Below are 26,249 nucleotides of genomic sequence, written 5' to 3'. Positions count from 1 at the left end.
GAGACATGAAGAAGAGGGGACACATGTTGATGTAGAAGAGACATGAAGAAGAGGGGACACATGTTGATGTAGAAGAGACATGGAGAAGAGGGGACACATGTTGATGTAGATGAGACATGAAGAAGAGGGGACACATGTTGATAAACAAACTAAATCACCTTTGCATGGCTGGGCAATACCAACGCTAAGCTAAAAAGTCAGACTTCTGTCGGTGCGTTGTTGTTTAGTTTCACCAACTTAATCTTTAACAAAGATTAAATCTGTTAAGTGTCTCTAGATATAGCTCTTTGATAAATGTAGTGGAATGGAAAATCCAAACATTTCCCTCTGATTTGTAATGCTGTATAGAGTAGGAGAAATATGCAAGTTTCTCTGATCTTTAAGTAAATTAAATGTATTGGTGAATGTACTTGAGGCAAGATTATGGAGTGCACAAAGGCACTGACCCATATTGCTTAGTCTGAAGTCTAATTTCCATGTATATCTTATCTATATAGGCCACCTTTACTCTTGTTATACCTGCCTCCAAAATGATGACGATGAAAGATGCCACCTTTATGACCCCACTGGCCCAAGTTGACTTTGAAACAGGCTGTGTCTTGTTTTGAACCTTATCACCTGTGGACTGGATCACCTGGCTTGGTGTTAAAGTACTTATTTGGGGCGGGGATTGCACCAATACTACTACTACTAACACCTTTGATGTTTTATAACCCATGATGCAATGCAATCCCAGTGTGTGTCAGCTGCATATAAATAAGCCCAACACCTCGACTTAGTCTGCAGGCTGGGCCAGGTGCAAGAGTCTTTGAGAAATACAACGAGCAGCAATGGGAGAGAAAATGGAAATGGAGGACACAGACTGCACTCTGATGGAGCAGGGGAAGAAGCCAACAGCGCCCAAACCTCCAAACAAATACGAGACTCTGTTCCAGCCTTGCCTCGCCGAGATCATCGGGACCATGTTCTTTGTTTTTGTGGGCTGTGTGTCCGTCATTGAGAACGTTCCGGCGGCTGGACGCCTGCAGCCGGCCCTCGTGCACGGACTGGCTGTGGCTGTGATGGTAGCGGTCATGGATAACATCAGGTAAAGGTGTCAAGACTAGTAATAACCAGAGATGGCAAAAGTACACAACCTTTACTCAAGTAGAAGTACAGATACTGGTGTTTAAAAATACTCTGGTAAAAGTAGAAGTACTGACTAAACTTCTGTACTCAAGTAAAGCAGTATGGGCACCAAAATGTACTTAAGTAAAAAGTACCCTTAACTTTGTGTCCTTGGGCAAAACACTTTACCCTAAGTTGCTGTATTCACTGTCTCATGTCTGATATGTGTATTATCAGAATACCTTTATTAGTCCCACAGAGGGGAAAGCGCTTTGAGATGGCAATAAGTCAGATGCTTTTGGACGAGTCATATATTTTGAGGAAATGAACCTTTCTGTGCTGCTTCTCCTTCTCTAGTGGCTCCCATTTCAACCCTCCCTTCACCATTGCCATCTACCTGTGTGGAGGCATGGAGCTGATGATGGTAGGGCCGTACCTGGCCAGCCAGCTGATTGGTGGAGTGCTGGGAGCGGGAATGGCCAAGGTCAGTTGAAAGTTAATCAACTTATAAAGGCAAAATACTCTGAAACAACTCTGTCTTCTACAATTATGTTCCCTTACATCCGAAATGCTTTGAGGAAACTGTGCTTTTTAAAAATGTAAACAAGGATGGACTTATAGATTGAAACAAACACAACAAAAACTACTTGATCATTTTTGTTGAACCTCATGGTTCGCTTTAAAATAAGAGAAAAAGCTACATACATGTCCTCCTTTTAAACTTCCATATTTATTTTGCTGGAAGCTATTAAGCTTATCAATATCAACTTATTTGACAATGCGTTTTTTTTGTGTGGGTGTAAAATGTTCTAAGATATTGGGCTCTTAAAAATGTCATGAAAGTGGACTGTGACACATATGCACACAAGACTTTACCTTATATTTTATACTTTGGGCATTTAAAGTCTTCCATATATTTCTGCTGGGGGCTTTTTAGCTGGTTAATATAAAGATGTTACTCCTTATCTGTTTGGATTACACTGCATATTATGTGTTTCCCCTAAAGGCTTAAGGGGAAATGTAACATGAGAATGCACTTTTTAAAAGACCAGGCTGTCTGAAAGGACGCATTTTTGAGCACACTGAAAAGCCAACTAAAGAAATCGTGAATCTTCTCTCCCAGATGATGGTCCCTGCAGACCGTTACCTCAACGCAACAGGAGCAGCGTTTGACATCCTGAAGTCGGAGAGCCAGCTGTCCGGAGCCATCTTTGGGGAGGTGGCCATGACCTGCCTGATCACAATGGTGGTCCTGCTGGTGGCTGTCAACCAGAAGACCAAAACCCCGCTGGCCCCCTTCCTGGTGGGCTGCACCGTCATCATCAACGTGCTGGCAGGGTGAGATAAGAGGGCAAAGACCAAAACATGTGTTAGCAGTTTATTGAGACACCCTGTTAATTATTCATGCTTGACAGTTATCAGCTCCTTGTCGGTTGCCACCTTCTAGGTTTATGATCCAACCAGTGGGGTCCTCCCTGCATTTACAGCGTGCAGGGAGGACCCCACTGATAATAAATGGCATTGAATTCAAACTGAATAAAAGCGTCCCCAAAATGAAAATACTTTAATTATGAAAACTGGGAGACATTGACATGTATACGTTTCTTAAGCACTCAAGTTGTAGTAGTGAGCTCTCTTCATAATTAAATCAGTATTGTTTTTACAAATTTCCCTCACAAGTTATTTAAAAAATAAGGGTAATTCAAAATTTGAATTATTATTTGAACATAATTACTAAAATAATGACATTTCTTAATCAATTGGAAAATACTTGAATCTACACTGGCAGAGTCTGAATTAAATACAAGTCAATGCAGCTAAATTAATTTAGCTTCCACTGTTGTTATCCAATTTTTTAAATGTAATATTTCTGACCGTACAACCATAACATCTCCAATGGTGAAAGTATGAAATTCCATCTCTGGCTGTATTTACTAATATGACCAATACATTTTTTAGATAACCACATTATCATGAATTAAACAATGGTGATTAAACGTTATATCATTTCTGCAGCTATAGTCATAAGAAATGTTTAGGTTTGAACAAATTACGCAACTGGCATTAATAACAAATATTGTTTCTGTCCTGTGGGTTGCAGGGGCGATGTTTCGGGGACGTGTCTGAACCCGGCCCGAGCGTTCGGTCCGGCTGTCATGACAAACTACTGGGTTTACCACTGGGTTTACTGGGTGGGACCCATCGGAGGAGGCCTGGTGGCCGCCGCTCTGCTCAGGTGAGAGAGGCTTGAAGCAATAACATAATTAAATTAATAAATACTACTTCATAAGTTAGTTTCTCATTATTTAAAGTGTTTTGTTGCTGGATTAGTGTTCAAAGAGTTGTACTTTTATGTTAAAGCACTGGTGATGTAACTTTAAAAAAATGCATTATTAATATTATTATTATTATTATTATTATTATTATTATTATTATTATTATTATTAATGTAATAATTATAATTATTATATATTATTAGTATTTATGTTTGTATTTATTTAATAATAAAACGTATTTTTATGAAATAAATAAGTAATCAAACTATAATTATTATTAAATGTTATTATTATTATTTGTACTATTTATTTATTTTATAATAATAATAAATCATTATTATTGTCATTATTTGTTATTAGTATTTGTATTATTATTATTATTATTATTATTATTATTATTATTATTTTCTTTAGTTATTCGTGCATTTCTTTTATTATATTTGTATTGTTATTATAAAGTGCGTTATTCATGTTATTATCACTCATGGTGCCTCTCTTCTGTTTCAGGCTCATTCTGGGTGACAGTAAGTTACGAGTGGTTATGAAAACATAACAGCATCTATTGTGTGTGTATTGCAGCAGGTGATGATAAACCTGCAAAACCCTGTCCCTTCCTTCTGTGTCAAACTGTATGAGTTGAAAACCATGTGGATTTTATGAAATAAAGAACAAAACATGTAGATGCTCTCTTCATTTATTCTCTTGCAAGAAATAAAGTATTGTGTGAATTAAAAGACACATTTCAGAAGACATGAAAAACACAAAGCCAATTTTGAGCGGCATGCAGTTTATTCTCTAATTGTTCACAATGAGTGAAAGGATGGCCTGCATGTGGCATTTCCCTCCGCGTGCAGTTTAGCGGTATCTCTCAGCGAGAGCCAGGGCCACTCCAGAGAGGAATTTATCCAGAGAGACGTGGGCCTCGGGGGTGAAGTCCTTCGGGAACATGGTGCTGATCACCACCAGGATGCAGTGGTTCAGGATCTGCAGGGAAACAATTGAAAAGCAAATTGAAAAAAAATCATAAAACCACATTTAATTTCACTGTAACAGAAGAGTTGTTATTTTTACTTAATTCCCGTTTTGCTGAAAATCATGCTGAATGCAACAGCAGCACACATTCGTAATTAATACGTAAGCTCTACATGTGCGTAAAAGCGCGCACAAGCAATCCAAACCTCACAGTGATGTTAAAAAGATCACCTCAGCACAGATGTTATATCATGATGTCATTGTTTTCACGATGTTAATGTCTCACCTTGAAGTTGGCCGGGTCCACTCGCAGCTTGTAGGCGTGCTGCTCGCTGAGGTCAGACAGACCAGCTTTCAGGTCGTCAATCTTGGACACAGCCAGAGCGATTCCACCCATCACTTTCTTGCCATGGGCCTTAATGTGAGGAGAGCCGGGGGTCACGTCAGGCCAGTGGGAGAAGTAGGTCTTGGTCTGCGGATAGACGACGATCATCCTGTGGGGGTGGAGAGGGCGTTAGGTGGTAGGGAGCTTAACACTGAGCGTAAGGCAAATCAATGACAAATAACTTCACAAACTCTATATGATGTTTTTACTTTAAAGGTATTTTTCTGTATATATATATATATATATAGCACTAATGTAATATAATTCATATTTGAATAGATCATTCTTAAATTTAGAGTGTATTTGCTGCCATGAATCCAATGTAATTGAACGGTTTAAGGGTCCTTAAATGTAATGCCATTACTGTGTTTTTAAAAGGTAAATAAAGACACTTAAAGACCCCACATTTACACTAGTAAATTATTCAAGCACCGAATAAAAATAAATATTTAAAAACGTTTTAATAGTATTTTATATAATCACACATGTAATAAAACATGTAGTAAAATATATAAAACAAAAACAAACTCCGATATAAACCGGATGCACTCACCTGCTCAGAGCATCGTTTCCAATCGCATCAGCTGACTTGCCGATCTTGCTCCACAGAGCCTTGACTGCTGCCTTGTCTTTGTCGGAGAGACTCATCTTGCTTGCTTGCTTATTTCTTAGTGACTTCTGAGGGTTTGGAGTTCCTTTTTAAATGCAATTTCGATCAGGTCACACCCACACTGAGCCCACCCCGCCTGACTCATCGGAGCCTTCCTCCCGGACAGATAGACCCGCAGATGGCGTGATGCCAGCCGGACAGCAGTATCAGCAGGTCAGTCTGTGCATCAGTTGGCACCAATTTACGTGGGCATGAAATGGCAAAAGAGTCTCGTGAATAGAGTTTCTCTCTGATGGGAATCTCAGGTCACAGCAGAGGAGCAGCGAAGGGTGAGTTTACTCCCCAGTGAGAGACTTCTCCCGCTTTACACCAGTGTGGCGTTTCAAGCCAAAATGCAAGTTAAGTGCAACATATGAGTGACATCTCAAAACAAAGATATCTGTTTTCTTGGATCATATTAAACAGAAATGAAGATTTTTAAGTAAAGACAGTTTCTTTTTTGCACATTCTTAATTTACGCGTAAATAAACGTGTGCGTAAAAGTACGCTCAAGACATCCAAACCTTGGTGTGATGTGAATGGATTTTGTTGGCACATATCTTTCAGCATGATATCAAATTGTGCATTATGTACTTCTTGAGAGAGTTGAAGTTCTCATCAATAAAGTCATTTTTCTATTATCATTCAAAGTTTTGAGACATTCTTGCTCTGGTTTTGGGCAATTTAAACTAAAAACAAAATGCAAAACTTCAGAAGGAAACCCCAGTGTGGATTAATAACATGTACTTTTATTAACATCATGTATTGATGAACTTTCACGGACATTAAGATCCTCAAACACACATATGTCAAACTCAAGGCCCGGGGGCTAAATCAGGCTCTTGGTGGATTTAATTTCGGCCCGCAGAATCATTTCTTAGATATGGTCCGCCGGTATATTGCTCGCACACCTTCACTCAATCCTGAGGGTTTTCTCAGCTCAGAGCCTGAGCCCAAACATTGATGACCTTGCACCCAAGATGAGATGCCAAGTATCTGAACTAGCATCACAGAGCAGCACACTGAGTTTAATGGATGTTTCCTTCTGCTCTTTCTCTCTCACGACAACAGGGCATGTTTGATTTTTTCTTTGAGGGAAATAGTTTTGTTGAAGCTGTTGTTGGCCTGTGGAAAAATGTAATCATAAGAAATGACTCGGAAAAGCTGCAGATAGAGCCATAAGAAATGAATGCAACTGATTATTTAATGTTTAATGTTGTTTTTATAGGCAATAATTTAAGCTTTGTTAGTTCCAGGTTTAATATGTGCAATAAGTTCATTTCAATAAGTTTTGCAATAAACATTGAACCAGTCCGGCCCTCGACTAGTACCCATTTTTTTTATTTTGGCCCACTGTGTATTTGAGTTTGACACCTAACACCACAAACAAAGGCTTCATCAAGTTTGCACAGTTTCAGGATTTTACGAAAGCATGCTTATTTTGTGTATCTAGTATGGCCCGTAAGAAAGGGAATTTTGTTGAATTTCTAAAAATGAACACGATGAAGCCATACCGTTCATTTTGCACATGATGATCTCATTCCTACGATTGTTTTGTTGGAATTGGTTGCATAATAAGCAAGAACACGTTTCATTCAAACATCCCAGTTTCAACAAATCAGATACATCAATGCATGTATGTTCTTTATTTGTCACTAACGTAAACTACATTTTCCTAAAACTAGCCGCACTGAATCACTTCCTAAAAATGAAAGAAATATATAAATAGTCATTGCGGTTAGTATGTATATATATATTGATTTCAAATCCGTTTTATTTCAAATGTAGCATTTTAAAAATCATTTATATAATTTATTTTGTTGAGGCCATTACTTTATTTCTCGGAAATGGAGCTCGTGGAATTGTATCATCGACAAGACTAATATGAAGTTTGGCACCAGGTGGCAGAGGGTGGTGGTGGGCGCTGCTGGAGATAACAGGCGCGTGCCTTCAAAGATAAACACTCTGACATCAACCCTTTTGGACTGCTTTGCAAATTCAGTAGCATTATAAATTAAGTGTAATAAACACAAATGAGTGGTTTATGACCTATAGTGCTATACACTTCAAAAATAAGCATGCTTTCGTAAAATCCTGTGCAAACATGATGAAGCCTTTGTTTGTGGTGTTAGAGGATCTTAAAGGCTGTGAAAGTTCATCAATAAATGATGTTAATAAAAGTACATGTTATTAATCCACACTGGGGTTTCCTTCTGAAGTTTTGCATTTTGTTTTTAGTAACTTTGAATGATAACAGAAAAACAACTTTATTTATGGGAACTTCAACTCTCAGGAAGTACATAATGCACAATTTGATATCATGCTGAAAGATATGTGCCAACAAAATCCATTCACATCACGCTAAGGTTTGGATGCCTTGAGCGTATTTTTACGCGCACGTTTAATTACGCGTAAATTAAGCATGTGCCAAAAAGAAACTGTCTTTACTGAAAAGTCTTCATTTCTGTTTAATATTATGTAAGAAAACAGATATATTTTAAGTCTTTTAAAAGTATGCTTTTTTAATAAATGCTTACATGGACTGGCCCCCCACCCTTAGGGGAATTCATCCACAAAAAAGACACTGGACGCTGCAGCCCGTAAGAAAGGGAATTTGGTTGAATGTCTAAAATGAACACGATGAAGTCATACCGTTCATTTTGGACATGATGATCTCATTCCTACGATTGTTTTAAAGACAGTTTCTATAATAAGCAAGAACACGTTTCATTCAAACATCCCAGTTTCAACCAATCAGATAAATCAATGCATGTATGTTCTTTATTCGTCACTAACGTAAACTACATTTTCCTAAAGCTATAGCCGCACTGAATCACTTCCTAAAAATGAAAGAAATATATAGATGGTCATTGCCGGTCATTACGCTTAAAGATGAATCACTCACATGATATATTGATTTAAAATTCGTTTTATTTCAAATGTAGCCTTTTAAAAATCATTGATATCATTTATTTTGCTGAGGCCATTACTTTATTTCTCGGAAATGGAGCTCGTGGAATTGTATCATCAACGCCCTTTATAATCAAGACTAATATGAAGTTTAGCACAGGGTGGAGGTGGGGGCGCTGCTGGAGATAACAGGCGCGTGCCTTCAAAGATAAACACTGACATCAAACCTTTTGGACTGCTTTGCAAATTCAGTAGCATTAGAAATGAAGTGTAATAATTTTTAAATGCCTGTGCTGTATCCAAGCAGCTGATTAAGTCGCTGAAATTAAAAAATGCATGTATGTCAGGGTTCATACACTTTTTCACCAATGATTTTCAATTACTTTTCCATGACTTCTCCATGACCTTTACCTAATTTTCCATGACCAAAAACATTACTCTCTCAGCGGTACCACTGAAAATGGTTTATTTTAACATGGAACAGGAAAATGAGGTCTGCATATGAAACATGTTGTGCCGATCTAAAACAAATAAAATAGTAGGTTTACTAACTTCTACACGCTAAAGCAACTAAAATCTCTCACCAGCAAAACACCTCGCCAGTTAAATGCCATTTTACGTTTCATTACTATACCATACAGTATTTATTATCATTATAGTGTTACTATTTCGGCGATTAGATCAAATATATCGTATTGTTTTCCATAACTTTTCTAGGGCCTGGAATTAGCATTTTGAATTTCCATGACTTTTCCAGGTTTTTAATGACTGTAATAACCCTGGTATGTGTTTCTGCAAAGAAGGTACATTGTCCATTAATAAGTTCACATGCATTTTCTTTCAAAACATCACCACATTTTTACGAAACATATGGGTGCTATAATAAATCACACATATAACGACTTCATTATCATGTCCCTAAACAACACTCAACAACTACAAAATAAATAAGAGCCAAAATAAGTACATTTTGGTTCAATGAATGCCATGAGAGCTGAAACTCTGCCGGTTAAATGAGGTAAAAGGAGGAGAACCAAACTGTGGGAATATTATCATATAGGGAACATCTTGAAAACTGGGAAAATACAAATAGTTTAATGTGCAAGAATATTAATTCCAGACTAAATAAATTGAGCAAACTTGCAACAAGTTTCCTTCACACTCAGAAGTTTTCTGACTTGCCTCAAACGAAATCCTTATCAGTTCAAAAATATTCCAGAAGCTTCTGCAGGGGAGGCTGCGGGTTATCTTTGCCTCTCCATCTCCAGCCTATCACAACTGACTTCTCCTTCAGGGGGGGGGGATCCCGGAGACATTTAAATAAACGCTGATCGAGCTTAAGGAGCATTAAGAAAGCTCGTTTTCTTTCAAGCCTAAACACACATTAAACATCAGCCATCATGGTTAATTGGAGCGATTCCGAGCGTGCCATTATCACCGACATCTTCTCCCACATGGACTATGATGACATCGGACCCAAGGCTCTCAGCAGGTACGGGAAACTTCTCTAAATGTAATGTATAAACAAATCCTGGACAACCTAATACTGCTTCTTACCGATCCTGTGTCCTCTTCCCCTGCAGGTGTCTGATCGTTTATCCCTGGACTCAGAGGCACTTCAGCGGCTTTGGAAACCTCTACAATGCTGAGGCCATCCTCGGCAACGCCAACGTGGCAGCCCACGGCATCAAGGTGCTGCACGGCCTGGACCGCGGCGTGAAGAACATGGACAAAATCGTGGACGCCTACGCCGAGCTGAGCATGCTGCACTCCGAGAAGCTGCACGTCGACCCCGACAACTTCAAGGTAAGGTTTCGCACTCCTTACACACTCAGGTTGTAGATACACATGTTTAAATTAAGTTATTTAATGGTTTGTTTGCTTTTGGTGTAGTTGCTGTCTGACTGCATCACCATCGTTGTGGCCGCCAAAATGGGTCACGCTTTCACTCCAGAGATTCAGGGCGCCTTCCAGAAGTTCCTGGCCGTCGTGGTGTCCGCCCTGGGAAAGCAGTACCACTAAACCAGCAGCTTGTGCTCCTGGTAACCATTAAGGAGATCTGACTTCTGTCAAGAACTCTCCTTAATAAAAAAATAAAGTCTCACTGAAGAAAAAAGTTCTTTAGTTTGTTGTCGCAATTTTTTCGTGCGTAATTACGCACCCATCATATACCGAGGTTTGGTACTGAGGTGACCCTGGCCTGGCATACTCTCAATGATTTTTTTTTACATTGGCTATTCTTTGGCCTCGTTTAGAGTTACTGGACGGTTCATTCATTTGTGAAACGTGAGGAGCAATGTTTTCTTTAGAAGATGAAGAGACATGGCTCAATACATCTAAGTTAAAGGTGGGACATTTCAAACAATTATAATCGTGTACGCATATCATAAGGTCTTACAAATAAAAGTACAACAAAATAAATGAACATGTCGTAAATGATAACCTGGGAAAACTTAAAACAATGCGTGACTGACATGATTTACATTATTTTTCTCCTTCCTGCAGGATCCAACCCAATCCACTTTATTTGTATAACACATAATAAAGACAGAGGGTTTACCAAAGTGCTTCACACCAAACATAACATTATAATAAAATATAATATTACAATAATAGATAAAAGGCTTAAAGGCACACATAAGAATTAATACAGGCTATGGACAGACAATAAAAGCATACAAATCGATAAAACATATCGCTCAGAATAACTCAAAAGCGAGGGAAAAGAGGTGGGTCTTTAGGCGGGACTTAAAAGTGTGTAGGGTGGGCGACAATTTGACATGGGGGTGCAGGTCGTTCCAGAGCCTGGGGGTTACCGCTGAGAAGGCTCGGTCTCCCCATGGTCTTTCTCTTGGTTTTAGGGACTACCAGCCGCAGCTGATCAGCCGACCTCAAAGCCCTTGAGGGGGTGTACACCTGTAGGAGGTCGGAGATGTACTGAGGGGCCAGCCCATTAAGCGATTTAAAAACAATCAATAACATCTTAAAATTAACTCTAAAATGGACAGGAAGCCAGAATTGGTGTGATGGATGTAGGATGTATCACAAAGTCCTGTAGCATTGACAAATAACAATTTCAATTCTACTTTATGGGATGATTTCACACCTAAAACCAGGCTAGCTAACATTGGAGAAGCCAACAAAAGTAAGAATGTTTTTTTATTATTATTATGCTGTTACTGTAGTGTGGTATCTGTAAACACATTTGAATTGAAAGAAATCAAAACAATCAGAAAATAAAATTGGGTAACTCTGAGGACCTCCTAGGGACTGAAAGAATACTTATTGTAACCCTTTCGGTGTTATCTGAGGTGGATTTCTCTGTTGTGTTTCCGTGGGACCCTTCAATTTATCACCAGCTGAAACTTTACTTACCTCATTTCAATCCAGAGCCACTGCCTCAAAAAGCACAGACAGAACACATGGAGAAGGTTTTCTTCCGTTTTAAATGTTTCATTGATGCCCGTACCGTGACCACAGATTTACCTTCTAGGCCTATGCAACTCACTCTCTAAGTCCATTTTGAACAATTTTATATATCTTGAGACATGAGAAAACATGTGCAGTTGCTTGTTAGATCCAGCAGGTGGCCTCATTTGCAGGTCTTTTATGAAAGTAAACAAGGTCTTGGCTTAATCTTCAGTTCAAATAGCTACTTTAGAAGTTTGCAACCACTTTTTTTAACTTAAGTTGCAAAGAAACTAAGAGCTTCGCATTGTTTTTTGATTAACTTGTGAATTTCACTCATTCATAACCCAACGACAGGGTCCAAAGTTGTAACATTTATGCATGAATATTTGTGAATGTTTTGTATGGAGGTTTAGTGTTTATTTGAAAGTCAAATCATGACGAAAGGCCTCCTAAAACACAGTAGATCATTTTGTTCTAGATTTGACCCGTTCCTTCAGTTTGCTATCCTGAGTTAACATAATTATTTTTGGATTATGTCTGGATAAAAGACAACTGGCAATGGCTTTAAGTTCTTAATGGAAAAAGTATCAAATTAAAAGTTTTGAATTGTTTTTGTTTAGTTTATTTCAGCACCAAAGAAAGGTCTCATATGTTTTATAAGTGTATCTCAGAACCATGGACAGCTCCATATTTGCAACCTGTTTAAGTACATAAATCAAATCAAGTTTTATTTATATAGCACATTTATAAACGATTTTTGGTCGAGCCAAAGTGCTGTACATATAATAAAAATAGCCTACAGTAGAGACACTTTACAGCAAATACAACAGCACAGATTGTTCAGAATACCAGTATGAGAAAAACGACCCCCTCTATCCTTAGACCCTCACATAAATAAACAGCTCAGCATTAAAACCGTTTGAAAAGCGACCACATGGACCTCCTGTCTGCTCTAGTTTTAGCAAATACATTATTTAATTGCATTTGATTCAAAACATAAATAAACAAATTATGACAAATGACAGATTTGGGTTGAAACAGTATGAAATTAAAGCGTCCACTGTAGCACAGCAGTAAAGATGAATTATAAATACTGCCTGACTGCACTTTATCTGCTCCTCTTCATCTCCAGCCTATCACAGCTGACTTAGGAGTGGGAGCCCGGACACTTTTAAATACACACTGATCGAGGAGCATTAAGAAAGCTATTTTTCTTTCAAGCCTAAACACACAGTAAACAGCCACCATGGTAGAGTGGATCGAGCATTGAGTCAAGTCATTGAGGCGCTTTTACAAGTACACATTGATATTATACATGTACTGTGGACAATACCCACAGGAGCAAATTCGGGTGAAGTGTCTTGCCCAAGGACACAACTGCCTGACGCAGTGGGGCGGGAGCGGGTTTCGAACTGGAGTTCCCCAACACCCCCTTGATCTGATGATCAAACGCAAAGACCACTGCGCCACCTGCCCCTAGGAGCACAGAAACCAGAACTCAGGAGGATATTTCTTAAATGTTAGTAATTGTATATCACCACCAAAAAAAAAGGTCTGAATGTTTAACACAATGTTTATTTCAGCACCACGGAAAGCAATAAAGCAGAAAATAAAGGTTTCACTGGATCACAGTATTAAACATGAATTTAAAGTATTATCAGTTAAATGAGCCTTGAAGTAAAAAAAAACCAGATGTTTCTTTTGGTTTAAAACTTTATTATAATTGATACAGAAAACATTTTCAAATGGAAGTAGCTTATTATTATATTGTGATTTTGATAAAGTTCTGATTAATTGTTCAGCTCTTCATGTTGATATAAAAGAAAATATTAAGTCCTGTAAATGAAAGTGGAATAAATAATATATTTAATATTCAATCTGGAAACTCTTGCAGTACAATGTAACAAGGTACACATATTCCTAATATGTTTTAATACCTGTCCACAGTAATGCAACTACATCAATTAGTATGGCAAACTATGGTAAATACATACAGTAGGTAGCGGACACAGAGGGTCCAGTTTTGAGTCTTTCTTAACACTCATGACTGAGACGTGATTCCTTTAAATTTGTTTACACAATACTTAAGGTCCCACGTTTCCAGATCTGTTAAACCATATCATTTAGATATAATACCAAGATAAATGTATTACTTTAACATTAAAGGGCCCATGTCATGCTTTTCTGGTTATTACCCGTCCCCTTGTGTGTTATGAAGGTTTTTATGCATGTAAACGGTCTGCAGAGTCGAACTTCTTCATGTCTCTTCTACGATCAACATGTCTGAGACTGCCAAGTTGTTTCAGGAACAAAGATTCTCTCTCTTTTTGATCCATTTCTATAAAAATCTGTCTGAAAATGAGCTGATCAGATTATGTCCACTTTATGATGTCATAAGGATTTTTTTTGTAACCCATTATCCAATCAGCAACCAACGCTAACCCCCCACCACCGCCTTTTTAACCAAATCTCTGCTCAAAGGGGCGTGGGCAGGGGCTCCTTATTGCATTCTAAAGTAAGCAGACAGAGAAAAGCACTTTGGAAACAGGGCTGAAACAGCGGCGGATTGTGGGTAATGCTGCATTATGATCTGTTTGGTGTTTGGAGCCAATACACTTCAGGACATGTTGTATATATCTGAGACCTATTAATATATTGATGAAAAACAGCATAATAGGGGACCTTTAATGTTCAAAAAGCTCTTTAATGTTCCATACTGCCTTGCTGCAGCCCAGTCTGCCCTATGACTTGGTTAGCTGCCAGCTCTGGATGGTCTTAGAGATGTGCCGCCCCTTAGCCTATCACGTACCAATGTGTTGGAGCGCTAGCCAATAGAGTGCCACATTGACGCCATCCTAAAAACCCGGAAATAAACTCATTCCGGTTCCTTCTGACAAAAACGAAAAGCATTTTTTTTTTGGGGAAATAGCTGGAAATAAGGTCTGTGGTTGAGCAACACATTTAAGCAGGACGGATACGTTTGGTCAGCCAGCAGTAATATCCACATGTCCTACCCTACTTTTATCATTTTCTAATTATTAAAATCTAGTCGCCAGAAGCAAAATGCTAACGTATGCTATAAAGGAACTACAGCAGGAGTCGCGTGCTCAACGTCCAACGCCACTAAGAATCCATATTCAAAAACTACAGATTCTAAATGGAACAAGTTGAAGCGTTTGTTTTCACAGTTTGCCAGGAGCAGGGTGACTTGCTTTCAAGCAGAACAGGGCAAGACTAACTTAGAGGAGTGTTACGCGTGTTCGGCGGTAATGACGCTACAACGCCTCGCACAACTTCTGTGTCCTATTCAGCCCCACTGTAGTACAACCATCGTTTTCAGACACCTCAACTCTTCAGAAATCACCAGGGGGTGGGTCACTGCCTGATGGATTTAATGTCGTAGAACATAAGCGTGATCCGTCTCTCAATGTGTCTCAACCACAGACCTTATTTTATTTTCCCCAGACCTTATTTCCAGATATTTTCCAAAATCCTATGGAGAAATGTAATTGCTTTTTTGTCGAAGGAACCGGAAGTGGTAACATGCTAACTTACTTCCGGGTTTTAGGACGCGTCACTGTGGCACTCTATGGCCGTTTCTCAATCTCGAGGAAGCTGGCTTCCAAGCCAATATTTCAAGGATGCTACGTCATCGAGTGCCGCCGAAGGACTGTTCCAATCTCCAGCATACTTGGAATTCCACCGAGGCCGCGTCCTTGGTTTGGAGGTAATTTCGAGTCTGCACATGGGTAGACTTCGCGTCCTTAAAATCCCCACAATGCTTTGCGCACGGACCAATTTCCCCAAATCTGTGGCGGAAAATGTAAGGCGGGGCCTCTCATATGACGCACAACTGCACACTTGCTAGCCTGTTCCACTCTTCGTTTTCCGAATGCCAGGAAGGATTCTTGCCTAGCTTCTGAAGGAAGTGACTCGGAAGACATGTGCTACCAAGCAAGCATCCTCGCGATTGAGAAACGGCCTAAAGAAGCGCTAATGTTACATAGTGATGACATTACGTTACAGAAGTAAAGGAGTCCAATGGAGGCGTTTCAGGCTGGGGTTGGGGGGAGTGTGGGAGAGAAACTCCCTCTGGAGGAAACACAGGTATTTTAGCCTTTGCAGACCATTTACATGCACACAAACCTATATAACACACTACAGGAGAGGGAAAACCAAAAAAGTATTACTATTTTGATAATAATATGTATTACACCATCTTAGTTAAGTATATTGCTGCTGTTAAAGCTTATGTGCTTTTACTTATCTAGGCTTTTAAATGTGTACATTTGGTGTCATTTGGTATGTTACTTTTAATTAAGTTAAATATCCAAATACTTTTTCCACCAGTGACACCAAAAAAGGGTAAATAATTGGTCAAAATTGTGTTAAACACCCTGCAGGCCTGGAGTGGCATGACACCTTATTTTATGTTAGTTTGTCCTTTAATGTCTATATCTTTATTTGTTGAACATACTCATGTGTTTATTGCACTGGTTGTTTTTGTAGGTACAGTATTACTTTTTCATGCTTTTTTTAATGAAACCTTAGCCGTTTTTATATGTGATTGTTACATCCCTGCACCTACAAATAGATATAAGGGGTGTGTATGGTATGCAAAATGTAAATGATCCATCTTTATCATAAGTTTTGAAATGTATTGATTTTTAAAAGCTTTTTATTCTAATGTTGATCTGAGGGCACCAGTTTATGATTATAATCTAGATTTATTGCAGTCAAGTCTATTGTCTATTGTATTTTCAGTAATCAAGCTGTCAAAGAATGGTTTTCCATAGAGGACTCTGACCCAGACTTGAGTACAAAAAGACTGTTAATAGATAACAGAGAGTCTGATCATTTGTATGCAATTCTATGAAGTTTATTATCAAATATCCCTGGACGTTTTTCCGCCTGTGAAGTCTGAGTGAGGACACGCTATCAGATCATGATCGCATCATCAAACACTTTATTGAATCTTGAAATGCAAACATGTCTTTCAGTCAGAGCCAACAGTTATGGCCGACAAATATATTTTCACACATTTTGCTGACAAATTTAAATATATTACAGTCAATTTATTAATTGTGTGAAAATCCAAGTTTAAATACGATGTTAATAAAGTCGGCCAGAATGTCCTTTGTCTTCCTGTTCAATAAATTACACTTTTACTTCAACCAAACTCGGGTCACCTGGTCACCGAGCAGCAACCTGCAAAAGAGTGATACAAGCAATTATTGGTCATTCACAACAACACTGAGAATTATTTACTATTTTGTTATGAACATGGATCATTTACTGAATGGCCAATCATGTCATAAAAAAACACACCAAACCACTACAAGATGCACAACGACTCCACAGAGACTCAAAATGCTCACAAAGGTACAATATGATTACCAATGGCAAACATTTCCACAAAATGATCATGAAAGGTCTCTAAATGTCCACAGAAGGAAAGAAAACTACTAGAAAATCATGCAAAAACAACCAAAAAGACAAACATCAGGAACCTCACCATACACATGTGTTTTGGAGCTGCAGTAAGATTCAACCTTTCTGGGACTGTGTACACTCTGTTATATGCAAGGTATTAGGATATAGAATCCCTCGAACCTGTTTGGTATTATACCTGGGACATATGGAAGGATCTGTACATGTCGGAGATCAATACCTGATCAAGATCCTCCTAGCTGCTGGAAAGAAGGCTATCACTAAAAACTGGCTAAAGGCAGAAACACCAAGCTACAGACAATGGGTTAATATTATTGGTGATATCCTCATAATGGAGAAAATCACATACAAGTTGAAAGTAATGGAAGACAAATTTCTTAAGGGTTGGGAAAAATGGTTAAGGTACATAACAAATGAGTCATAAAAAACCAAGCAATATTTGATAACTATGTAGATCGTCTCCGTACAGGCACTGTTCTCTCTGAAATGTAATATGTGTTGTGTGTAATTGTACCTTGTGAACAAATCAATAAAAAATTTTTTTTTAAAAACAACCAAAAAGACACACACAACTAAAGACACAGGATGTGAAGTGTGTCTGGGGGCTAATTGCCGATTTCCTACCTATTCCCCCTTTTGGCCCTCTTGCTCGGATCACATCTACAAACGTGGCCTTCATTTTGATCTCAACTACAAAACTACAAAAATGTGTGACTGCATCTTGCTTGATTGCAAAGACAATGAGGTGACACAATCTGTGCAGTGACAATTAGGCAGAAAGTCAAAATATAAAAAAACTCAGAAATTATTGAAAAACAACCACAAAATGATACGAGTTGCCAACTAAGACACTTTACATGCCCTTAAAATGAAGCAAATCGGTTACCAGTGCCACAAATGATCCCCTTTTTACCCACGACCTTCATTTTGAACTCTACTAGCTGCAGAAATGTGTGACTGCACGGTTGCAAGTTATCCGGGGGTCATCATTTGTGCAAATACAGAAAGGCAGTAATATAATAATCTAAAAAAGAGACTACAAAGATAAGGAAATTGCCCTCATAAAAACATTCAAATAACCACAAAATGACTGTACCAATTTCAGTCTTTTACAGTACATGTCTGTGCCCATCGTCTCCTCATCCGTCCAGGGTTAAAATGCATGTTTAAAAGTTAGTTAAAGCTTGACTACATTTATAAAGGTGGGTAGGTCAGATTGTAAAGCTCCGTGGGTGGATCTACAGGAGGTCACTTTGTGTGTCTTTGTTAGGTGAGACTGAAGTCCAAGGAGGGATGTTATTAATTATGTAATCGAGATCAACTATGGGTCAGGTTTAATCCAGCCTCTTATCTATATACTCCTGTCTATCTGAACAAGATACTATGACCTTTCAGCATCACGTGAAGCACATACATGGAACATAAGGTGTCACTATTTATATTTAACTCAACAAAAATGGTGTAATTTGCTTTTCAGATTGAACCTGAATGGATATTTGATACAACAAGTGTGGGGAAAATACACCTCACTGCCAAACACATGTGAAATACAGCCTGATTTTAAACTATAATTATTAAAAGGTGCCACATTGAGTTGTGCCCTTGTTGGCACATTGCTACACTTGTTTTAAATGCGAGTGGATCACTGGAAAAGCAGGATGTGAACCAATGTGCCCGCTAAAATGTCACACTCTCATGTACAAACATAGCTCTGTAGCCCCCCTAGTGGCGAAAACTCCACAGGACACCTTTAAGTAAAATATATTAAGACCCTGTTGAATAGTAACAATATCAAACTACTGTACCAGATGGATATCATGTACTGTTTCTTCAGTTAAACCTCCTGTAAGGGAAGCATCATAGTTAGTTTGTAACGTAAATGTGAGCCAGGATGTGCAGGGCCTTAAGAAGTCAGATGACAAAGTGTTAAGTGCGACAATGTCCGATATAAAAATGGATTTTGGGGAGGATAGATACAGTGGGGCAAAAAAGTATTTAGTCAGCCACCAATTGTGCAAGTTCTCCCATTTAAAAAGATGAGAGAGGCCTGTCATTTTCATCCTAGGTATACCTCAACTATGAGAGACAACATGAGAAAAAAAATCCAGAAAATCACATTGTCTGATTTTTAAAGAATTTATTTGCAAATGATGGTGGAAAATAAGTATTTGGTGCCTTGGCAAACTCAGAAAACAAGATTTCTGGCTCTCACAGACCTGTAACTTCTTCTTTAAGAGCCTCCTCTGTCCTCCACTTGTATCTATCTATCTAGTTTACCATGAAGCATTTCATGTTTATGTGAACCCAGAAGTGAATGTTGACCTATTTTAATGTAGTTTAGTTGGGTAATATACCTACGAAACGCACGTACGTTAGTTATATAACAAACAAACATTGTCATACTTTTAAACAACACTATGTTTTTGTCTTCTAACCAGGTCGTTTTTTTATGCAGGTGCTTGCCCAGGTCTCATTTGGCTGGAAATGTTTTGGTGAGCACAGATTAACGATGGGCACAGACATGGAAAAGACACCAAGGCCGTTTCTCAATGTCGAGTATACCTGCTGCAGAGCCACTATTTCAAGTATACTACGTCATCGAGTGGCGCCGAATGCTGGGCATGTAACATGCATTTAAACAGTCCTTCAGTATACTTGAAATAGTGGCTCTGCAGCAGGTATACTCGACATTGAGAAACAGCCCAAGACTGAAAATGGTAGTTTGCAGTCATCTTGTGTGTTTTTTAAAGGTGACCTATCATGCAAAATGTACTTTTGTACGTCTTTTATAAATGAACATGTGTCCCCGGTGTTCCAGGGAACTCACCAAGTGTCAGAAAACACAACCCTCTCTCTTTTCCTCTCTTAAAAAGGGGCTGCAACGGATCTGATACAGACTGATCCAGATTTTGAACACTTCTATGACGTCACAGAAGTGGCGCTATGGCTATTGGGCCAACTCCACCAATCAGGAGGAGACAGCCACGGACATTGCCGTTGGAAAGCGCTGGAGACGCTGTAGTACATATGCCAGGCCTGTAGATGGTGGTGTTCTCACAGAATCAGCCCATGCAAAGACAGTGTTAAATTGAGAGAAATGAGGAATGGCTAAAATGCATGATCTGTTTGGTATTTTGAAAAATAAAAAGTATAAATATGCCTTATATAGGTATGGTCCTACACTATATTATTCAAATATAGCATGATAGGTCCACTTTAAGTGTTTTTTTACGGGCAATTCGAGTATCTTTGTAGTCACTTTTGAATCAGACTTTTTCTTAAAGATATCAAACAAACGGTTGCAGTAGTATTTGTTGGCTATACAAACCTGACTAAGGTGACGGTGATCAGCGCTCCACATAAGGGTCCTGCCCAGAAGATCCAGTGAAAGTCCCACTGGCCTGTAACCACTGCAGGACCGAAGGCTCGGGCCGGGTTCATGCAGGCTCCAGACAGCTGGCCTCTGAAACAACAGACAATAACTAACACTGTAACACAGCTGGAGGAATATAGCTCAACAGTTTGCTTAAAGGTCCCCTATTATACTGTTTTTCATCAATATATTATAGGTCTCAGATATACACAAAACATGCCTCTGAAGTGTTTGGCTCCATTCACCAAACAGATCATTGCAGCATTACCCATAATCCCCTCTGTTTCAGCNGAGGCTAAAAAGAAGAACCGGTTCCGAACCAGAAGAGCGCAAGAGCGAGGAGCTAGAACAGGAACCGCGTTGGTGTGAACGGGGCAACAGACACGTTAGATCTCTGAGCTCCTGAAGAAACGTGCAGCTGTGATGAGATCATATTTATTATATCCTCTGCTTTCATATCTAACACCTGGCTTCATTTAAAGTCTGTGAACGTCTCCACCTTACAAGAAAACTTTAGTCTGTTCAAGATATCCTGAGAAACACAACTAGACACATGTTGATGTAGAAGAGACATGAAGAAGAGGGGACACATGGTGATGTAGAGAGACATGAAGAAGAGGGGACACATGTTGATGTAGAAGAGACATGAAGAAGAGGGGACACATGTTGATGTAGAAGAGACATGGAGAAGAGGGGACACATGTTGATGTAGAAGAGACATGAAGAAGAGGGGACACATGTTGATGTAGAAGAGACATGAAGAAGAGGGGACACATTGGAGAAGAGGGGACACATGTTGATGTAGAAGAGACATGAAGAAGAGGGGACACATGTTGATGTAGAAGAGACATGAAGAAGAGGGGACACATGTTGATGTAGAAGAGACATGAAGAAGAGGGGACACATGTTGATGTAGAAGAGACATGAAGAAGAGGGGACACATGTTGATGTAGAAGAGACATGAAGAAGTGGATTTTGCATAATAGGTGACCTTTAACATTTAGAAGTATCATTGGCAACTCAAATACAAAAATAATGCAATGTGGTTTAATAGAGTTCTTCACAGAGTTTAGCTGCAGATTACAATATTTATTTATTTATTTATGTTAGGATTGGATTAAATATTAAACAGACCTTTCAAGGTAATAAAAAGAGTCAACCTTGTCTTCTCTCTTATAACTGATAATAGTAATAAATACATGTGTGTAGGAGGGTTTACGGCCGCAGGTGACTTTAAGGTCACGGTATTCATGACCTCTGTATATTATTTATAAGGGGGAGTTTATGTTCAGTATTTTAAATAAAATATATGTTTTTTAATGCTGATTCAAATATTTCTAGACTTTTTTAACTGTATGGTTAGGCCGACTGAAAGCAGGTCTATTAATACTCCACCAGAATCTCATCATGGTAGATTGGAGAATTTAGAATAAAGATATATATTAAACATGGATATTATTTAAGATTAAAATGTTAAATGTATGAGTTTGTTGAGGTTGATCCAACCAAGTAAAGGAATGTGATTCGATGACCAAAAAGACCACTATTTTTCAAGTTCTTTTCATTTTAATATGTGACTTTAATCGTGAAAATCCATGTATTCTTTTTGTACAGATTCTTACATTTACTGCATCAATCTCAGCAAATGTCTTGGAAATGTACAAATGTAATCTTGGAAATGTGAGCGTTTTTTCCTCCATAATTAAACTTGTATCTAAATCTAATTAAATGCATTTTTGGCTGTCATGGCCTCAGCATTCAACATACAGTAATAACCCCCTTTCCTCTGGTTGTGATCTGTGGATGGATAATGTTGTGCAGGATTGTGGACGAACTTACCCCGCCAATATGTTTGCGCTCACAGTGAGGCCGATGCAGAACGCAGCCACTGGGGAGCTGGTCTTCTTGTTGACGGCCCCCATGCAGGCCACCAACGTGAGGAACGACGTCATTACCACCTCGGCCAGAGTGATTTTAGCCAGATCTGCGGTCGGGCCCACGAGAAAGGATCCTCCGAAGGAAGCGTTATAAATGTTATCGGGAAATACGCCCTGAAAGAAGAACAAATGAATATATAATATCCCTGCATGACGAGAATAGTTTTCATTTATTTTCACCTTTTGTTTTTACTCTAAGCTATTAAGGATAGCACAAAATCAAGACCAGGATTAAAGGATGCTAAGGATATCAGTTGTTTCGTGTTCTTTTTTTCTCATAAAATGCCATAACTATCATTATAAGATACATCAAAACGTTTAGCTTAGTAAGTCAAAATTAGAAGATTTTGAAGTAAAAAATGTAACTTATTTCGTAAAAATTCTGATATTTTAGGACAAAATCTTGAAATTCTAGCTCAATATTTTGGGATTTGATTACATACTTTCACGTTACTTAGTTAAAATCATGAGCAAGTATTAATTCATCTAATATTTTAATACATTGTGGACCTACTTTGTCCTAATTGAGATACTACGTAAAAAATCTGACTTACTGTTTAAAATGTATGCAATAAAAAATCATTATTTAAAAATATAATCTTAAGAGATATTACGTCAATAATGCAATTTAATAAGTTAAAATGACGGAATACTTGCTTATTATCTTGTCTATTTGACTAAATATGTTAAATGCTTTTGACTGCAGAAGTTATGTCAACTTTGTGGCTTACCTTGAGTATTTCTATTTTCATTATAACAAACTTTTCATATATTTGTTTCTCTTTTTTGGGCAGAATTGGGCTTCCACAGTGTTCCTCACCCTGGTTAAAGCCGCCCCCAACATGCCTCCTAACATCTGGGCGAGGACGTACGGCAGCAGCAGGGCGAGCTTCATCCCTCCACACAGGTACACACTCACAGACACCACAGGGTTAAAGTGCCCGCCGCTGCAAAAACACAATAAACGTTGCTCTGTTATCTCTGGAATAACTTTATGAACTGATACCGATGAACCTTATCTAGCACACATGGGGTAAAAAGGAAATTCAAGGTCATTCTTTGAATTAAAATTATATACTTATGAATAATAATCTGTCTATTTATAGAAATGTGTCAGTGTGTGACAAATCATAAAAATCGTAAGTAATCAAATTAATATTCTCTGTGAACTACATGTTAAGGAAAATTATCTTTAATAATGACCCTTATCTATCAGTTGTATAACAGCTTGTAATAACAGCTGCAGGGTTTATTTGTACACAACGTTATCAGTGAGTGACAGATAACAATAGAAACTTTATAAAGCGTATTATTTACTGACATTTTAAAGCAAGTTAACAACCGTGTAAATGTATGTTGGCTCTACAACTGTTTTAAGACATTTATGACATTTAAAAGACAAGAAATACTCAGTCTGCTGAGAAACCAACTTAATGAATTAATTTTAAGTAATTTTTTGTTATCATACTTTGTTAATATGTGACAGAAAATCAGACCAAAAAGGTATTATCTCACAAAAGTATTCATGTTGTCTCTACACAAGATGTTATGACATTTCTAAACATTTTAAAGATAATAAATGATTAGTCCGCTTTAGAAAACACAATATCTTTACCTAATTTTCCCAAACAGCATGATGAGCACAGCCACTGCCATGCCATGAGCCATCGCAGCCTGCAGGACCCCGAACTGTCCAATGTTCCCCATCACAGATGCACACCCCACAAACACGAACAGGGTCGTCCCGTACAGCTCGGCCAGGCACGGCTGCACATACTGCTCGAACATGCTCGTCCTCGTGGTTTCCCTTTCAGGTTCCACCATCTCAGTTATGGTGAAAATCTCAGCCTTGTTTTCTGTGCCCGACATACTGAGTACAAATGATGTCTTTACCTGTCCTGTGTCACTCACAGCTCACTGATGATGGACACTTATAAGCCATTCTGAGGATGATTCATAAAAATACCTACGCACATCCCCACTTTTTGTTTTCCCTTCTGATGCCCCACCTTCCTGCAATTGTTTATAATCCCAAGAGCAATCAGGAGAAGCTCATAAAATGATGTGTTTTTGAGAGATAAGGATGAGGGGTGTCAGCACAAAAGCAGCATGTTAAGTTTAAGGGGTACCACATATTTTAGTTCTCTATCAGTATTTTAATACTTGAGGATTGTGTTGTTTTTTATGTTAAACCTATAAAAAAAAGATTTGTGTTGCCACTTTTAGGGCAGTGGGAAAAAGCTATAAACTCATAATCTGTTATCACCTTCAAGATGATATGACCAGACTATTAGCAAAGGTTAATCTGATTTTATACTAGGGTATAAATAGCAATACCTCAGATATCTGATTATAATAAATACTGATCCTATTCATCATTTTATTTTTCCTTTATAAATTAGAGTTGTAATCTATTCTCTGATTGGTTGCTTTTTATTTAAAATATTATAGTTTTACCGATATTTCATTTCTTGTGTGACGTTTAACAATACAATAAAAATAAAAACAAGTATACAGTATACAAATACTGTGTTACAAAAAGTAAAATAACCCCACAAAAGTATCAGGATAACAGAACTAAAAAGCAAAAGTTCTAATTAGGCAGAAAGTCACATTTCTTAATAATAATTTATGCATTAAAGTGTTAATTTCTTTGATGTTGGTGGCACTAATGTTAAGTACTGCTGTTTAGCTTAATATAAAAGCATCCTAATTCTTCAGTTAACTCATATTTTACAATGATCATTATGAATAAATGTAAAGTAACTTACTAAACATATCGAGAGTTAATTAATTAAAGGGGCGTGAAAACTCAGCAATCAGGACTAGTGTCCATTTTAGGCAGCTCTTTCATGGAGCGTCAGCTTCAGCGTCAGACAAAGGAGTCCTGCGGGAGTCACGAGGGAGGCAAATCCTACTTTGATTGAGCTAAGTATCGCTGGTGTTTTTTAGCCCCTCATGCTATAATCATGTGTATTTTCTCCATTCCTGTTTATGTGTCTTCTCGCAATTATTACTGGCCCTCCTAATCGATATAACCGGCCTGCTCTCCTCTATCCCACATGCTCCACTGAGATCCAACAGCTACTTTCAGGAGGCCTGTGGAACTGCCAGTCAGCTGTTCCTAAGGCTGACTTCATCTCTGGCTACGCTTCCCTGCAGTCTCTGGATTTCCTTGCTCTGGATTACTCCATCCAACACATCCACCCCAGCAGCTCTCTCCACAACATATTCCTTCACCCACACACCCAGACCCTCTGGCAGAGGAGGTGGCACTGGTCTCCTGCTCTCTCCCAACTGGAGCTTTTCCCTCTTCAAGCTACCTAACTTCACTCCTTCCACCTTTGAGTTCCATGCCGTCACAGTAACCCATCCTATACAATTAACCATTGTTGTTCTCTACCGTCCACCAGGCGCCTTGGGGGACTTCTTGGAGGAATTAGATAATCTCCTCTCACACATCCCTGAAACTGGCCCTCCCGCTGTACTTCTCGGAGACTTCAACCTCCAGACAGGGAAGATATCTGAACTAACATCTCTGTTAACCACCTTTGCTTTCTCACTGTCTCCGTCCCCACCAACTCATAACGCTGGCAATGTCCTTGATCTCATATTCTCAAGGAACTGCAATACTTCTAACCTCTCTGTAAACCCGCTCCACACATCCGATCACTTCTTCATTTCATTCTCTCTACCCCTTTCCAAACATAACAAACTAATCTCTTCTAATTCTGCACCTGTTCGCCGTAACCTTCGTTCCCTCTCCCCCTCTACCTTT

The 26,249-nt window shown here is 38.6% G+C and overlaps 4 protein-coding genes across 4 annotated transcripts; 2 read left to right on the top strand and 2 right to left on the bottom strand.

Annotated features, from left to right (window-relative positions):
• The first annotated feature begins 505 nt into the window (after window positions 1-505).
• Window positions 506-4,274, top strand: LOC104964306 (aquaporin-8-like). Its single transcript, XM_010793051.1, has 5 exons — window positions 506-1,087; window positions 1,465-1,591; window positions 2,231-2,445; window positions 3,209-3,343; window positions 3,891-4,274. The coding sequence occupies exons 1-5, from the start codon at window positions 831-833 to the stop codon at window positions 3,934-3,936; spliced, it is 780 nt and encodes a 259-aa protein (XP_010791353.1). The 5' UTR covers window positions 506-830; the 3' UTR covers window positions 3,937-4,274.
• Window positions 4,062-5,402, bottom strand: LOC104964307 (hemoglobin subunit alpha-1). The gene is made up of 3 exons (NM_001303298.2): window positions 5,294-5,402; window positions 4,642-4,849; window positions 4,062-4,367 (listed from the first exon to the last, which is right to left on the bottom strand). Exons 1-3 carry the CDS (start codon window positions 5,386-5,388, stop codon window positions 4,239-4,241), a joined length of 432 nt encoding a protein of 143 aa, NP_001290227.1. The 5' UTR covers window positions 5,389-5,402; the 3' UTR covers window positions 4,062-4,238.
• Window positions 5,403-9,659: 4,257 nt separating this feature from the next.
• LOC104964305 (hemoglobin subunit beta) lies at window positions 9,660-10,418 on the top strand. Its single transcript, NM_001303297.2, has 3 exons — window positions 9,660-9,791; window positions 9,883-10,105; window positions 10,193-10,418. Exons 1-3 carry the CDS (start codon window positions 9,700-9,702, stop codon window positions 10,319-10,321), a joined length of 444 nt encoding a protein of 147 aa, NP_001290226.1. The 5' UTR covers window positions 9,660-9,699; the 3' UTR covers window positions 10,322-10,418.
• A 6,235-nt stretch (window positions 10,419-16,653) lies between these two features.
• On the bottom strand, window positions 16,654-24,592 carry LOC104964303 (aquaporin-8-like). The gene is made up of 5 exons (XM_010793049.1): window positions 24,087-24,592; window positions 23,292-23,418; window positions 22,374-22,585; window positions 20,490-20,624; window positions 16,654-16,918 (listed from the first exon to the last, which is right to left on the bottom strand). Exons 1-5 carry the CDS (start codon window positions 24,338-24,340, stop codon window positions 16,876-16,878), a joined length of 771 nt encoding a protein of 256 aa, XP_010791351.1. The 5' UTR covers window positions 24,341-24,592; the 3' UTR covers window positions 16,654-16,875.
• Window positions 24,593-26,249: the final 1,657 nt, after the last annotated feature.

Source organism: Notothenia coriiceps, unplaced genomic scaffold (genome assembly GCF_000735185.1).
Source record: "Notothenia coriiceps isolate Sejong01 unplaced genomic scaffold, NC01 NC01_scaffold00037072, whole genome shotgun sequence".
NCBI classification, from domain to species: domain Eukaryota; kingdom Metazoa; phylum Chordata; class Actinopteri; order Perciformes; family Nototheniidae; genus Notothenia; species Notothenia coriiceps.
Note: the sequence above shows the minus strand (reverse complement) of the source record. Positions and strands in the feature narration are given on the sequence as shown.